A 16,904-nucleotide genomic window follows, 5' to 3' on the forward strand; every position below is an offset into this window, starting at 1 on the left:
AATTTGCCACTATAGTACTGCGAATCAGTTTCCAGCGTAGACGTCAAGATCGATTCACCCCTACCTTCTTGATAAGCGAATGTTATCAGTCAGAGCAAGAAAGTGCTTAGCTCTTGCAAGAAGTGCAATACCGCACACTGACCAGCAGAGGGACTAGGCACGTTCTCAAGGAGAGGCCGCACGGTGGAGAGTACATCAGAACCTGGAGGGAGCCGGCGCGCCGACCTTGCTCCAGGTAGCCTGTGAGGCGCCTTCGAGTCTTCCTGAACTGGCACGCTAGCTGCACATCCACGGCCGATGCCCCGGGGCTCCCGCTTCGCATCCAGCAGCCAGGAAGGCGCTCTTATGGGCAGAACCCCAAGGCTGAGCTTTTCCTCTCACCAAAGAAAGGTAAATGTAAAGCGGGGCGAGGAGAGCTGGGGAGGAAGAAGCAAAACCCTTTGCGCGTCAGCTGCCTGGAGGAGACGCCGCTCAAATGTCCTAGAGGGCGCCAGTCTTTCTTTTTCGAAAGGCTCCTGTGCATTTCAGAATGGCACAGCTGAGACCGATGGAGAGGAAGGGCCGTAGCTCAGTGGTAGAGCATCTGCGTCGCGTGCAGAAAGGCCAGGTTCAGTCCCCGGCATCTGCAGGGGTAGGGCTGGGAGATACTCTTGCCTGAAACCCGGGAGAGTTACTTTAGACAATACTGAGCTAGATACATCAATGGTCTAACTTGGTATAATCAGCTTCCTATTGTCCTGTGTTCCTGATATTCACCAGGTGAAGCTTTTCCAGACACTGCATTTTGGTGTTGGGAATAACGGCACCTGTTGGATGAGCTGCCTGTCTCATAATTCTTAAGCGTACAGATAATGAGATGGGGGGATGAGAGATCTCTGGATTCAGTTTCCCTAGTCTCAGTATATAAGTAGAGGTTGCTGATACGTACAGTGTGAGTCTGTCAGTTTTGCTAGATTAGCTCCTTTGAGCATCTCTGTTTGAAACGCTGTGAACGAGGCTGAGCGCCAGGGCCTCTGACATTTCTTTACTTGCGCACAAAGCATGGGAAAGGTAATTTAGGGGAAATAACCTATGGCGTGTTCAGTTTGTCCACTATACAGAATGGAAAACTCAAAAACACCATAGGCACGGTGGCTCACTGGTTCAGTCCGGGCAAGTGTGCTAGGTCTCTGCCTGCCAAGTGATACAAAACACCCTTCACACAATACCCATTTCGTGTAGCATTTCTCCCAACATGGAGAGCTCTGAAGCTGAGGATAGACCTGATAAAGTACTTCTTCACACAGCAAATGGTTAAACTCTGGAATTCGTTCCCACAAGTAGTAGTGATGGCCACCAACTTGAATGGCTTTAAAAGAGGATGAGACAAGTTCAAGGAGAATGACGCTATCATCGGCTACTAGCCACGATGACTGTGTTCTCCCTCCATTGTCAGAAGCGGTAAGCCCCTGAATGCCAGTGGCTAGGAATCAGCCGGTGTGCTCAGGTCTTGGTTGCGGGCTTCCCAGTTGCACCTGGTTGGTCTCTGTGAGGACAGGATGCTGGACTAGATGGGCCATTGGCGTGATCCAACAGGACTCTTCTTACATTCTTAAATGCAACCTCAGAGCACATTATATCCTTCAGTGGACCCACATTTATGCTGCTCATCTCCCCATTTCCCAATCCTAACTTTGCCAAGGCCATTGCAGGTCCTTTTTGTGTATGCTGTTGTGTTTGCATAGCCCCCAAAATTAAAAAAAGCTTTTTTTTAAAAAAAAATGACACTACCAGCTTCCAAAGTAATTTGGGATGCAATCCTATACACACTTACTTGGGAGTAGATTGCACTGAATTTTAAGGCGGCTTTCTTCTGAGGAGACACACATAGGATTGCAGTTAGTTACTTTATCACCCTCTGAGTATCTCACACATTTGCATCTCTACCTTCCTCTAAGGCAGCATGCCTTGGTTTTCCCCTCTTTTGTCTTAAGTGCCCATACTGGGAGACAAAGAAGGAATTACAAGCTGCCTGGTTAAAATGATCATTTTGGTGTGAATTAATCCTTGAAGGTTATGCACCAAATACATGCAAGGTGATGAATACCTGCATTTATAATGCAATGAGTTGCAGGCAAATGTCTGCAATATTATTACTGCGTGATACCTACCTGTTCAGTGATTTCTGAAGGGATGGATTAAATCAGAAGATGCTTGACAATACAAGAGCCCTAAACAGTAGTCACAGCCACACCCTCTCACAGCCACGCCCCTTCTAAGATTATACAGTTTTCTTAGTTCATAGAATAAAATCTGGCCAGGCATACTACTTTCTGCTTCTCAGCCAGTGTGGTGTAGTGGTTGGACTACGACCTGGGAGACCAGGGTTCGAATCCCCACACAGCCATGAAGCTCACTGGGTGGCCTTGGGCCAGTCACTGCCTCTCAGCCTCAGAGGAAGGCAATGGTAAACCCCCTCTGAATACCGCTTACCATGAAAACCCTCTTCATAGGGTCACCCATAAGTCGGGATCGACTTGAAGGCAATCCATTTCCATTTCATCACTGTCACAATTAACTGTCATTTCTCACTGTCGGAGATATTGCTTGAATTACTGAATTCAGTGTCTACACATTTATCTTGTGCTGCTACCAAACAACCTGATAATGTAGATGGGATGCTATCGCTGTCTCTTCTACACTTACAGAATTCTCACTCTCCACATCTTGGCTCTTTGAAGTAGGAACTAAAAGGAATTTCTTTCACCCTGATTGGCTCCAATCAGCAGGAAACTACAAGGAAGCAAGTCAGAAGACTCTTCTCAGTGGCTAACTCATTCCCCTTTCATGCTCATTGGCTCATAGAATGTTTGAGATAAAGGGACCCAGATCCCCAAAAATTAAGGGATCTAAGACTCCCTCAGAGCCTGGGCAACTACATCCCTGGCCATAACCCAGGCCATGTAAATAACTGAGAGACACAGCACTCAGTATTTTATAGGTATCTGTGAACTGCCTCTGTAGAGAAGTATATGAACTGAGAGGTACATCGGCTGATATGAAAGCTCTGTTTGTGCTAATACATCTGTGAAGGGAAGAGCTGTGGCTCTGTGGTAGAGCACCTGTCTGCATACAGAAGGCCACAGATTCAATCCCTGGTATCTCCAGGTAGGGCTGAGATAACTCTGCCCTGAAACCCTGTAGAGACTCAGCCAGTCATTGTAGACATAATGAGCTAGGGCTTGTCCACACTGGAGTTTAATATGTGTTTGCAGGTGTTTGCACTCCCATTTAATTTGTGTAGTCCACATGACGTTGCCCTCACACATCACCAGTCTCGATGCTTCTCCCCTGTTAATTTGGGTTTACTGGATATGGGGATATTCTGATAAGTTGGCGGAAACTGAGCTCCAAACCACTCTGATCAGGGTCAAAGACAATTTGTTTCTGTGTTTTTGGGTGGGTAGATCAATCATCACTCTCTGTTTCTCCCTTTCCATGCCCACTACTTCCTCCATGCACAGGGCTAGCACCAGGCATGAGTGGGCCTTTGGGCACAGGGTCATGATACTCCCCAGCACCCCCCTGCAGCTGGCATGGGTTTAAATAGGCCTGACCACTCCACCTTCCATGTTGCCATGTCAGCGTTGAGTGATGGCAGGCAAGTGCATGCAGTGTGTTGCTGAGGCAACACAGGAGGTAGGGCAGTTGGGCCTATTTAAGCCCATGCTGGCTGCATGGAGAGAGTTGCCTGGAAGGGTAGAGCGCCCGCTCCGCAATCCATGCCACGGTCGGGTCATGAGTTGTGATTTGTACCCCAGGCCACAAATCACATCACACAATCCTACACTGGCACGAATCATGGAGCAGAAGCTCCATCCTGCAGTATATACATTTAGGAGGGCCCCTTCTGAGCAGCAACCTGGCTGCTTGCTAGCATCAGGCCTGTCTATGTGCTAGGGATGGAATAATCTCCTTTTTTACGTTTTGTTTTTAAGTGTGGTCCCCAGGTGGTCATTAACGATCTGATTCCTTTTTTGTCCGATATCTTTTCATTTTTCCAATTTTCTACAATTTTTTTTTTGCTTTGCAGAGAATTATTGATGCTATAATTGCTATTTATTCACTAGTCTCAACTGGTATCAATTTTTATTCTGAACTCTGTAATGATTGCCTGTTTATATTCCTTTTCAAGTGCACTGCAGACATGAAGGCAGATAATCAAGTCATTATCTCCCCCCTGCTTACAATCAACACCTGATTTTCCCCCTGCTGCTTTCTGTCTGTCAGTTACAGTCAACACCTCATTGACATCAGTGAAAGGGAATACACGTTTGAAGAGCTCACGCAGAAAGTAGATCAATAAAAGTATCACTCACACTGTCGATGATTTCAAAGTGAATTTTAAAAAAGAAAACAAACCAGGGAAAAAAGAAGAATGAATTTGAAACCAGGCATGGAGAGTTGCTACTTAAAAATTCTCTCTGCAAAGATAGAGAATATCAGAAATAATAATTGATCTGATGGCAAATCCGATTATTGCAGAAACGGAGCCCATTGCTACTATGCACTAATTTCTTTTCCAGTCGTGCTCATAACTGATTCCTCAGATTTACAGAAAACCATAAAACGGCATATACGAACCACATTAAAAATTTTGGGCAGCAATCTGAAAAGTGTGTGCTGAGAATTTCAGTTGCTTCCATTTCTTTTCCAGCATGTTTGTAAGGGCACCTCAAGAGCTTATATTTCTTTTGATCCCTCACAAAAGATTACACAAAACTGGAAAACAGCATAAGCAATTTTACAGTTGCCTGGCTGTGTGCTTTCCCACACTTCTTGGGTGGGGATTTGTTTTAGAAAACCAAGGTGTCTGGGTGCAGCTATCTATGCACATGCCCTGTCGTACTTAATGACGCAATAGAACCAACAAATTAGGAGGCAGAGACAAACCCCAAAGGGAATCCCTGGGGCTGATGGGAGTTGTAGTTTAAAATAGTAACTTTTCCAAGCTCTGGATTCACGTGGTAGTGATGAAATGCCTTGTGCTACCATTTTACGACAGTAAATTTGTTATTACTAGTTAATATACATTTGCCATTTATGAAGGAGTCGGAGTTGGTACATTTCTACTGACTCCAACTCCACCCAAAATTGCTCCCGACTGCAACTCCACGACTCTGACTCTGACTCCACAGCCCTGCCTGTGAGGGCGAGTGGAGGAGACAAAACACTCACATGTGTAGGAAGCCTAGCTGAACATGGTTCCCAATCATCCAGCCCCTCCCACTACAAGTACAAAAGGTCTGCTTTAAGCAGCTGTGATACTGGTAGAGTAAATCCATGAATTAGGTGAAGTTTCATGAATTAGGTGAAGTTACAGTGCCATTCTCACCATGTTTACTCTGAAGAGCTGTTGAATTCTATGGGGCTTACTCCCAGATAAGCAAGGTTAGGATTGCAACCTTAGCAGCTTGCTGCGTCACAAGGCATGTTGATGCAATCCAAGCTGCCACAAAAAAAAAAAATGCTTTTGCACTTATGCTACCTTGACTTTGTTGCCAGGGTTTGTTTATTTTATTCCCTTTCATGCCAAGCACTTCTGACGCTTTTGTTACACTAGGGAGTGAAATGGTTTCGTTTGAAAATTGATAAGAAAAAACCCACCGACCCTGGCACATTGTTTTATATGTCAAAGCAAGGTTCAGAGGCTTGCTTTTTAAAGATATTAAATTGTAAAGAAAAGCAGAGTGCTTGAAGAACATTTTGAGCATACATTTTTACACCTCCTACCTAATAAGTTTAGCTATGTTATCAGCACAAGAGAGATTTTTTTTTGCTTTTGAAGCAAAAGGGCTAATTGCATAATACTTTTTATTAATATTCTTTATTTGATTTTAACTTCTTCCATGCACACATGCAAAGAATAATTTAAACTAACAATAAACCAGACAACACATGGAGGGGGGTGGCTAAAGGAGGAGGAGAGATCTAGCCAGTGTACCTAGCAAATGTGAATGCTGCCTGTCTTCCAATAAGAATGTAAGAGCTGTCTGGATCAGGCCGATGGCCCATCTAGTCCATCATCCTGATCTCACAGTGAGAGCAGCCAGTTGCCCAGGGCTGTGGAGTCGGAGTCGTGGAATCGGAGTCAGAGAGTAGAAAAATAGAGGAGTAGGAGTCAAAGGTCTGGCGTACTGACTCCACAGCCGTGCAGTCACCCATGGGAAGCTCACAAGCAGGACCTGAGTGCAACAGCACTCTCCCCACCTCTGGTTTCCAGCAACTGGTATTCAGAAGCACGCTGCTTCTGACTTTGGAAGCAGAGCACAGCCATCATGGTTAGTAGCCTTTCAAAGCCTTATCCTCTGTGAATTAGTCTAATCCTCTTGTAAAGCCATCCAAGTTTGTGGCCAAAACTATATGCTGTGTAAAGAAGTACCTTCTTTTGTCTGTCCTGAATCTTCCAGCATTTAGCTTTGTTGGATGTCCACGAGGTTTAGTGTCATATGAGAGGGAGATATTTTTTTTATCCACTTTCTTCATGCCATGCATAATGCCACCTTATACAAAGTGATGCATATAAGAAGCCCAGATTGCAGAGAAGTTCCCATTTTGTCTCTGTCCATGGGAGGTCATTTTCTCGTAATCTACCAGCTTTACATAATACACTCCTGCCCATTTTATTAACAAAGCCACCCTTTACATATCAGTATTAGAATTGTACCACTGGGAAAACCTTTTTTTAAAAAAAAAAAATGCTTCCCCAGGTGCCTTATCGTCGTGATGCTGAGGTTAAATGTGTGATCACATTTAACACATCTGTGCTTAAAAAAATAGTTGTTGTGGGAGGTAGTGTAAGAAACGTGGTTTTAACGTGGTTTTCCTTAAGGGAAAAAACCCCTATGAGACCCCAAAAATGGTCTCCTGTGGAAGACCCATGACAGAGACAAGTGTGAATCAGTTTTAAAAACTTTTATTTTCGTTCTTGCAAGGACGGGTGTCCTACCAGAAGGCAGACACACCCAAATGACATTGGTTCAAATCTTTTATCCCCTAGCCTGACGCTTCATGCCCTCCCCTGTTTTCCCCATTGGTCAGGTACTTCCAGGGTTCACAGCCTATCAGATCCGCCTGTCCCTGTCACATGAAACTCCTCCCCTGTTTACATCTCCCACTCCTCAGTTTTAGGCTACCTTATACCCTTATTTATTATTTCCCATATATGGTATTTTACTCCCCTCCCCTCCTCATTAACTAAGCATAAAAACTCCCTTTACATCAAACAAAGCAATGAAGGGCTAAAAACATCAGCTGAATTAGTCAAGTGTAAATCTCCTGTCTATTTTAAAGTGGAACTTGACCACAAACTCTCTGTTCTGGCTGCTTTGTTTGAACTTCAGACAGATGTCCTATTCTAAGAAAAAGCCCCTTTTCTCTATCTACGTTAACTCCAGCTTCTATAGAATTATCTACTGCAAACAGTCTATTAACCTATTAACCATTTATTCTTAACAATAAAAATCACACATTTTATTTATCCTTAACATATTCTGAAAAAGCAACACATTATATGCATTTCTCTCAGTAGGATCAGAATTGCAACTGTGGTACATGGGGAGAGAGGTGTTAACCTGCAGGACCTAAGCTGCAACAGTGGAGCATTGAGGAGAGGGGATTAACCCACAGGAGGGAAGCTGCTTTTAGTGCCAACAAAAGCTTCTCTCCAAAAGCAAATAACAGCTTTGGACAGTGATTTTTGTCAGGCTGTCCTGACCACCATTCCCGGTTCCTATTCCTATTTTAAAACCCTGTACACATCAAATGCTACCTTGCATTTAAGTTAATGAGTAGTTTAGCTCACAGTTAGTGGGTGGTATTCAACTAAATCCTACACAGAGTAGACCCATTGAAATTAAGGAACCTATTTTTTTTATTTATTTAACAATTTATATACTGCTGGATTGTGAAACACCTCTAAGTATTAAAAAAATAAAATTATCAATAAAAGCAAATAATTAAAAACATTTTTAAAAACCCAATTAAAAACAATAGACTAAAAAGAGGTTAAAACACATCAGCATCTGTGTCTGGATAGGCTTGCCTGATCAGAAATGTTTTATAAAATATTAAGGCTTATCATAGCATGACTCCCCCCCCCTCTTAACTAAAGGGGTCTGCTGGGGAGTTGGCCATGTTTATTAACTTCAGTGGGTCTACTCTGAGTTGGATCAGCATGGAACACCACCCATAGTAGGACCTAGTGAATTCACCAGAGATATAGGTATTTGATCATTCCATTTCTTCAGGAGTATAGTGTAAGAACCACCCCATCTGTACCTGCCCATACTTAAGATCTGTGTGACAAGCTGTGCTTTCTGGCCCATCATTAATAGCTATTAGATAGCCTGTACCAGGGACATTGCCTTCTTGGTGGTGGGTACTGGCTTTTTAGAGAAACATGTATGCCCTTCCCCTTTCTTGTGGAAGAGCTATAGCTTAGTGGTAGAGCATCTGCTTTTCACGCAGAAGGTCCCAGGTTCAGTCCCCAGCATAAGAACATAAGAAGAGCCTGCTGGATCAGGCCAATGGCCCATCTAGTCCAGCATTGTGTTTTCACATTGGCCAACCAGTTGCCCATCTCCAGGTAGGACTGGGAGAGATCCCTGTGTGAAATCCTGGAGAGCCGCTGCCAGGCAGTACTGAGCTAAATGGACCAATTGTCTGACTTGGTATAAGGCAGCTTCCTATGCAGCAGTGGGCACCAGCAGGGCAGCATTGTATACCTGGCTTCCTAGCACCAAGCATCACTTGGCTGGGGTCTGTTGACACCTCCAGCATCTGTAACTTGAGGCCACTGCATTGTTCTGCATATCTCCCAGAGATCACAACTTTACTGCTTTATTAAACAAATCAATTCTTGCATAGGATGCTATTGCCACTCATTGCCAGTATCCCTTTCCCACATCTCCAGCGTCAATGTCAGCACAATTGCCAGTTACCAAAACAATTCATTGGCATGGTGGAAGATTTGGATTGTTTGATGTAATGCATATGAGTCTTATATATGCAGAGGCTTGAAAGTGTGCTACTTGATGAATGCATGTGCTTGTTCCAGCTTGCAGAACAGTTGTACTTGGATGACAGCTGTGGCTGCTATAATTCACCTTGTCTCTGGTATCAGTGGAACTCCACATAAATAGCAATCTTGTGCCTCTGGTCTCCTGATTTCACCTGCTTGGAAAATCCTGGGGTGTTTTACAACAATATAGGCCATGATTCATTCAAACTTGAGCACTTTTACAATGCCAGAGATTTAAATACATGCTTATATTCCGCTATTGGAAACAGTTGGATAATTTTAATGCACTAAAATTAATACATTTTGATTTTATCTATTAAAATATTTTTATGAATTGCTGTAAACCACCCAGAGAGCTTCAGCTATGGGGCGGTATATAAATTAAATAAATAAATAAACAAACAAACAAACAAATAAATAAATAAATATTCAATTTAAAATTTCCAGGGTGGCTTATAATGGACTTTGGTAGGATCATCACCCTTTATCATTAGCATCTTTATGCTGGCTCTGTACAAATTAGGAATGGAATGATCTGTCAGTTTCATTTCTCATTTTCAGTTCTCCACATTATTGCAGCAATTTGCAATCTTAAAAAAAATCCTGATAGAAATTCTTCAGCGTTTTAGTGCGCATGTAAACACAGTTTTGTATGCAGTTTTGACTAATCTACATGTTTCTGCAGAACACATTTTTTATGTTGTTTTCACTAATATATTCATTTTTATGCACATTTCCCTCCACTATATGCATTTTTGTAAGCAGTGTATGTTTGGTGAACTGTGTCACAAGATTTGGATAAGTGTGAACTTTGAAGGATGGCTGTGTTCCAGCTCTCGTGTGGTTCCGGAATGTGTGGATTTGATAGGTTCAGCTTTAAATGCAAACTGAATAGAATTTCTCCCTAGTTTAAATGCATGCAAAATACAAGCTGACTGTAGTAATGTGTTATTTTGTGATTTATCATCTGAAAATGTGTTTTTTCTCTGAGCTTGCTTTTATTGTGAATTCTTAAAGTGCGTGCAACAGATCAAGGACGGGAAGTCGGTGGCCCTCTAGATGTTAGTGGATGGCAGCTCCTATCATTGCTCATCATTGACCATGCTAGCTGGGGCTGATGGGAGTTGGAGTCCAACAATGTATATAGGGCCACAAGTTCCCCACCCCTGTTATAGAGGATACAATTTATTGAGATTTCCAACCTCCATTTCAGCCTGCTTAGGCAAGCAACGATTCCTTATTTACATGTTTCAGATGTTTTTCTTTCTCCGCAGATGGAAAAATGGACTAGTCTCTTTCTTTTTTGGGAAGTGTTTTCTTCAGGAGTCCTCAGTTTCCCAAGTGGAGAAATCACTGAGGCCTGTAATTCTATGTTACCCATCCATGGAGACTCTGTTTCACAGACCTCTCTGCCGCCATATGCCATCTCCATCTCCAACACTTCATTTACCCCAGGAGATGAAATTACAGGTGAATTCAGAACAACTTGTAGACTGTGATTTCAACAAAATGTGATTTATTTTTTTAAAATAAAAATCAAAGCTCCACTTTAGGAAGTGCTGCCTCCACCGTTCCCTCCCCCCCCAATGTTTCTGTTTAACAGCAGACCTTTGTTAAATAATATTTTATCTCTAAGCCAGAGATAGGCAATCTGCAGCCCTTCAGATGTTGCTGGACTACAACTCCCATCATCCCTGATCATTAACCATGCTGTCTGAGTCTGATGGGAGTTGGAGTTCAACAACATCTGGAGGTCTGCAGGTTCCCCATCCTGGGCCTAAATGTGAAATGACTACATCTCAATATGATAAGAGCCAGGATCCAAATTGCTCTGTGTCTGTGTGTGGGTGTACATACATGCCTGCTGATTCCCCCACCCTTCTTTCAGCCCTTCACATCAGATTCTCCTTTCCTGAAAACCCCTAGCCAAGAAAACACGTTAGAAATGGCTGTTGGGTGGGAGACTTGAATGCTGCAGTTGGTCCTTTTGAATCCTCATTGCAGCTCTGAGCCAGGAATGTCTTCGTTTTTGCCAAGAAGATCACATGGATTGGTAATAATTAGAAAGACAGAAGGATCCTTTGTCCAGTGGAAAGAGTTTCCTATTTTAATTTTGTTACAGACTTGTATAGAGAAAGTAGAAGTATTTTTTGTCACTTATTATCCTTCCCCTTTAATGCAGGAGTTTAGAAAGTTAATGAGTAAAACCAAAACCAAACATACCCACGGTAAAACATTTCCTTCCAGTAAGGGAAAGGATTTACGCATTGTAGTCCTCCACCTGCTTTGGGCTTCCTCTCCCCCCTAATATTCTTTGTCATGTTACGTGTTTACAAAAAAAGTTAAGCTAACACTCACTGGACATTTTCCAGCCATTGGGGGGAAAACTCTTTATTGATTTTTTATTTTAATAATAAGATCAAAACCTGCTCAGCATGAACAATATACTTCATTAAAAATTCCAGCCAAAGTTGAGCATTTTTAGGCCCTATTGATTTCAAGGGGGGGAGTTAAGCATGTGCTTACAGAGCAGCCACTGCCTGCTTAAGTTTGGGGTGTGTACACATGGCACTTTAAGGCAGATTCAATCCATCCCGTATGCGATTGGTTTTTGTGTCATGCACACATTGTCATCCTCATCCAAGTGGCAGCCTGTGTAGTGAAGCTTTGCCCTCTATCGTCACGCCCTGTACTTGCATTTCCTCATTGTCTGAGTGCAACCTAGCCATGTTGTTTCCACCAGCCCAAAGGAAAAGATACATTGTGCCTAGTTTCACCGGTTGTTGCTGAAGAAGTTTGCAGTGACTTTTAAAAAATTCAAAACATCTGTTTGAGCAGAACAGCTCTTGCGCAAAACAGCTGTATTGCAAATAAGAATAAAATTTGCCCTTGCAGGTACAGGAGCGGGAAAGGAAAGGGAGAAAGTAAAAGAAAACACTGTCTCCCAAATTCTGCCTTGGCCATGCTTGCTTGTTTGTGAAACATATTGTTCATGTTCTTCTCCAAGCCAAACAGCAGCTTTCTGTGATGGGAGGGAGGGTCTGGAGATTAGAAGTACCCATGCTTCTGCCTACCCGGCCATTCTTTGCCCTGGCGAGGCAGTCCTTGGTGGGCTGTTGGCTATCTACTTGATGGGGCTGTGTGTGACACACAAATGTATATTTTTGAAGCTGCCGTTTTGCGCAAATCTGATCAATTGAAAAATGTGTTGTTGTTTTAAAAATGGCCAGTTTGCCCACCGCGAAACATGCTTGAAACTTTGGCTTTGGTGATTGTTTGTTGTTGCTCTACTCCAGGGACACAAGAGGTTTTTTTTAAAGGTTCATGCACACAGGTAAACAAATACCTGTGTTCATGCCCACAACAAACCTCCAGGTTTCTGGAATTTCTGGAGCATGGGGAAGTAGTCATTGAGGGAAGGGGGCAACGCACAACATGATCCATCAAGCACCACCTACTAATATGGACAGGAAACACTGAGATAGACTTAAATTGAAAGTACTCATGTGGATGAAAGTGCACACAGAAAAATCAGATCTGTGCAACCCATGTGCATGTTAACACCCTGGTGTTTGTACACAACCATTGACTGATTGTCCAGGCGATGGCAGTAATCACTACAACCTTCATTTGTCTTTTTTTTCGTACTATTAATATTTGTTGTGGCAAGACATTCTGACTTACACTTTTAAATATCTTACTCAGTATCTCTTACAGCGAGCAATGATTCCAGTTTTAAAGGATTTTTACTACAGGCCCAAGCGACTGGAGACAATGTTGTTGGAAGTTTTCGAATCCTAGATCCTAACACACAAGGCCTTGTATGTAATGACATTCAGGTATGTATAACTCAGGCTTGTGTAATACTTCTGTTAACAGTTTTTTCATTGCAAAAACAAGCTTCTGTTGCAGAGTAGAGCTTTGCATTCATAGGCTGAGAGAGCCATTCTAGATGTGCCGAAGGACATGAGTATGACCAATGGGATAGTCTGAACAGCAAACCCCTCCCCTCCCATGTCATTCCACACATTCTTTTAAAACAGGGATGGGGAATCTCAGGCCCAAGGACTGAGTGTAGCCCTCCTGACCTCTCTGTGTGGCCCTCAGGACTCTCCCCAGGGTTGCATCCTCCTTGAGTGTTTTCTGCTTGATTGGAATGTGTCCTTGAACTCTGATCATGCCTTTTCCTTGTCTGGTTGAAGGACAGAGAGGGATGTGCGAGTGTATACAGCACAAAGGTAAAATTTGCATTCATTGCTCCGCCCACTTCTGCCTTCTGCTCCACCCATCACTAGCGCATGGCCCCCAGAAGGTTGCCCAGAAGGGAATGTGGCCCTTGGGCTGTAAAAACCAAAAGCAGAAAGTGGCAAGCATCCAAAAAGCCAAGAATAAAAAAGGGGAAACCCAAAGATGCTGGAAAATGTGGTGTATATTGTCTGGCCTTCGTCAGGGGCTGTAAATAAAATGACAAGGACACATCCAAACAACTTCCAGAAGGCCAGACAATATAGTGGCCAAAATGTGTTGGTCTTTTTTTAAAAAAAATAAACACCACATTCTCCAGCATCCTGGGGTTTCCCCCTTTTTATCCTTGGGCTGTAAAAGCATCTCTGTTTCCAAATGCAGTTTGTTGTGAGGCATGGAGAGGGGAATGCTCTTTGAGAAATAGCAGCTCCTCAGGTCCCTTGGGTGCACAGAACTAGTTGCATGGTTCTTTTGGATGATACATATGAGCTGTCTGGTTGTGAGGAAGGAGGAGAGAGGCCAGGGCTGCAGTTACAGCAATGTCCTCAGTGAGTGGAGAGAGAGATGAATATTTGCCCTGATGCTCCTTACAGGGCTCAAATGCTCTAGTGCTCAGCCAAGCCCTGGATTCTCCTTGACCTGACTGCCCTTAAGTGTGGTTCTGAGATTTTGCATGTCTTTTATGTTGGAATATGTGGTTCAACTCGAACTGGTGGGTTGGGACTGCATGGGGTTAAAAAGGGTAGATAGGGAGGAGACCTCCTGATTGCTAGGCTATACCTATCCTTTGATATCCTGCTCAAGGACTCTTCCTTCCTTTAGACTGATATTCTCAGGATGTTGACCACATCTTCCAGCTTCTTCTTCGTTCTCTTGAGAGGGAGAGCAGACATCTTTTCTTTGTCTGTCTCTCTCCTCCCAGCATGAGGGCAAACACTAGGCTTAGTGTTTGCCTCTCCAACTTAGCTAGTTCCTATCAAGTATGTCACTTCCAGAATAAAGTAGTTATGTCTTATTTTGAAGCTTAAAGTCTCACTTTGACTAATTCCAGGGAAGGTGTAATATTTAGCAAAGATTCAAACACACAAAGCTCACTCAGATGCTCAAGTGCCTAATTTTGCTGCTCTGCAACATTTTACTCCCCTCCCACTTCTACAAGACAGCAAATCCATGGGAAGGAGAGTGCATCCTTGTTATCTTGGTGGCAGCACTGCGAGTTCCCTCTATACCACTGCTGCAGGGATAGGGAAATGTTAGCCGCATGGATGCTGTTGGACTTGGCCAAGGGTCAGGATGATGGGTGTGGTAGTCCAACAACATCGGGAGGCCCAAAGGTTCCCCGTCTTTGCGTTAGTGGTAGTGGTGTGAGATTGTGTTCCTAGTGGAGCCGGAGACGCTTGCCAATCTGCTTCTGTGTGACTAGTTGCCCAAGCGGTCAAGCTGTTCTACATCCCCGTTGCCCCAATGCCAGCGCCACCCTTCCCTACACAATGGAACTGTTACCTTAAAATTGACAGAGCACTTACATTTTTGTATTATTTTGACAAAAAAACCAATATTGTTCTGGTTTATATATGTGTTCCTCCCTCCCCCTGCCATGAAAACGGCTAAATATTCATGTTTTATTATATATCGGGTACAGACGTGCAGCAAAGTGCATGGGATGGAAATTGTTGTTCGCAGCCATAATCTAATCAAGGGATGTCTGGGCTCTATATGGACTCACTGTTCCAAATCACTGTTGGGAATGTTGTGTTTTTAGAATCCTAAATGTGTCTGATTACCTTTTGTGTCAGGCGTTCTTTCTTTTTTAATTGCAGAATTCTTCACTGAGTCACACAAACAAGAAAAACAAGAAAAACATAACAGCAATTTGGATTGCACCTCCTGGCGTGGGGCATGTTGTGTTCAGGTACAGGCTTGTTTCTTATAATGGAGCAGCACTGCATAAAGCCTTAACTTCCCCAAAGGCTTAAATTACTTTATTTTAAATATATACTGGTCTAGAAAACTATGCATGGCCGCTTTTTCCTGTTATGTTTTAGACATGCTAGCAAATATAGCATGGCATGTTAATTTTATTTATTAATTACATTTTCTATCCCAATTTTTCTTCAAGAAGCTCAAGGTGGCATATCCATTTTGTCCTTACCACAGCCCTGTGAGGTAGGCTAAAGGTCACCCCGGGGACTTCATGGCCAAGTGGGAATTTGAACCTCAGTCTCCCAGGTGTGACATTCTAACCACTACACCAGACTGGTTACTGGGTCAGGTTTGAAGACAGCATTGGCTAATCTGGGGCCCTCCAGATGTTTTAAACGACAACTCCTATCAGCCCCAGACAGCACAGCTTTTTAAAGGGGTTAATATTGACTTATAAAGCCCTAAGTAACTTGGGACCAAGCTGACTGAAGGGCCATCTTCTTCTCTGTTGACCTGCCCAGTCACTAAGATCATCCAATGAGGCCCTCATGGTTGTGCCACAGTCTTCAGAAACAGAGCTTGGAAAAGTTACTTTTTTGAACTACAGCTCCCATCAGCCTAATCCAGTGGCCATGTTGCCTAGGGCTGATGGGAGTTGTAGTTCAAAAAAGTAACTTTTCCAAGCTCTGTAGAGAACCATTTGGTGGCAGCCAGGGTCAGCAGAGCCTTTTGAGTAGTAGCATCTTCTTGTGGAATTGCTTCCCCTCTGAACTAAGGCAGGCACTAATGGCATTTTGGCAGCTGCTAAAAAGTTGTTTATTCTCTCATGCCTTTGCTGGACACTGATATCTGTTTACTGTAAAAACTTAATATGTCTGTTTTGGCCTTATGTTGCTTGCTGTTTTATTTATCTTGTAATGTATTTTTGTACACTGCTTTGTGATGTTTACTTGAAGTGCAGTATAGAAATAGTTTTAATAAATAAGTAAACAAACCTATAAATAGTTGTAAGTGTAATCTATGGAATTGTTTCCTTTATCTTAAAGTGTTAAATCCAGTCAAATAGATTTTTTATTTATTTTAACCCAGGGAGCTAAACATTTCATAACATGTATTTGGAATTTTTAAATGGGTCACAAACCAATGGCACCCCAACCCTAAGAAATGTGCTGGCATTGTATGGAGGCAGTTACAATTTGTGTATGTGAATTATTATAATGATGATGATAAAGGCCTGAATTACATTAATAGTCCAGTGGATATAGAACTGTGTAACTTGGATTTTTGGATCTCTGTATCTCCAGAATTGACTGCGATTCCAAGAATTTATATTTGTGAGGATAACTGTATGTACAGCAGTCCCTATTGGGAAAGAGAGGCATTTTCTAAATTGCAGCTGTGGCTTGTTTCTTTAGCACTGAGAGCTGCTGCAATGAAAACAATAAACAGCTATGTATGCTATTTTCTCCTAACCGGGGTGTAGCCATCCAGGGTCTTGAGGGGTCTTAGACCCTTTGCTTTTTTGAGGAGCAGAGTCCCCATGTCTCCAGCATCGTATGAGCCAATCAGCATGAAAGAGGAGAGTGTTAGCCACTGAGAAGAGTCTTCCAACATGCTTCCTCGTCCTTTCCTGCTGATTGGAGCCAATCAGAGAGAAAGGAGGTGAGTCAGCCAC

The 16,904-nt window shown here is 43.0% G+C and overlaps 1 protein-coding gene across 2 annotated transcripts in view; it reads left to right on the forward strand.

The window, feature by feature from the left end:
- The first annotated feature begins 76 nt into the window (after positions 1-76).
- LOC133387926 (putative ferric-chelate reductase 1) overlaps positions 77-16,904 on the forward strand; it is a 39,446-nt gene continuing 22,618 nt past the window's right edge. The window contains exons 1-4 of one of the 2 annotated variants that reach the window (XM_061633786.1): positions 77-390; positions 10,336-10,531; positions 12,767-12,900; positions 15,127-15,218. In XM_061633786.1, coding sequence (XP_061489770.1) covers positions 298-390; positions 10,336-10,531; positions 12,767-12,900; positions 15,127-15,218 — 515 coding nt within the window. In that variant the 5' untranslated portion in view covers positions 77-297. The remainder of the gene's footprint in view (positions 391-10,335; positions 10,532-12,766; positions 12,901-15,126; positions 15,219-16,904) is intronic. The other variant, XM_061633787.1, reaches the window with a different exon arrangement.

This window comes from Rhineura floridana, chromosome 6 (genome assembly GCF_030035675.1).
Source record: "Rhineura floridana isolate rRhiFlo1 chromosome 6, rRhiFlo1.hap2, whole genome shotgun sequence".
Taxonomy (NCBI): domain Eukaryota; kingdom Metazoa; phylum Chordata; class Lepidosauria; order Squamata; family Rhineuridae; genus Rhineura; species Rhineura floridana.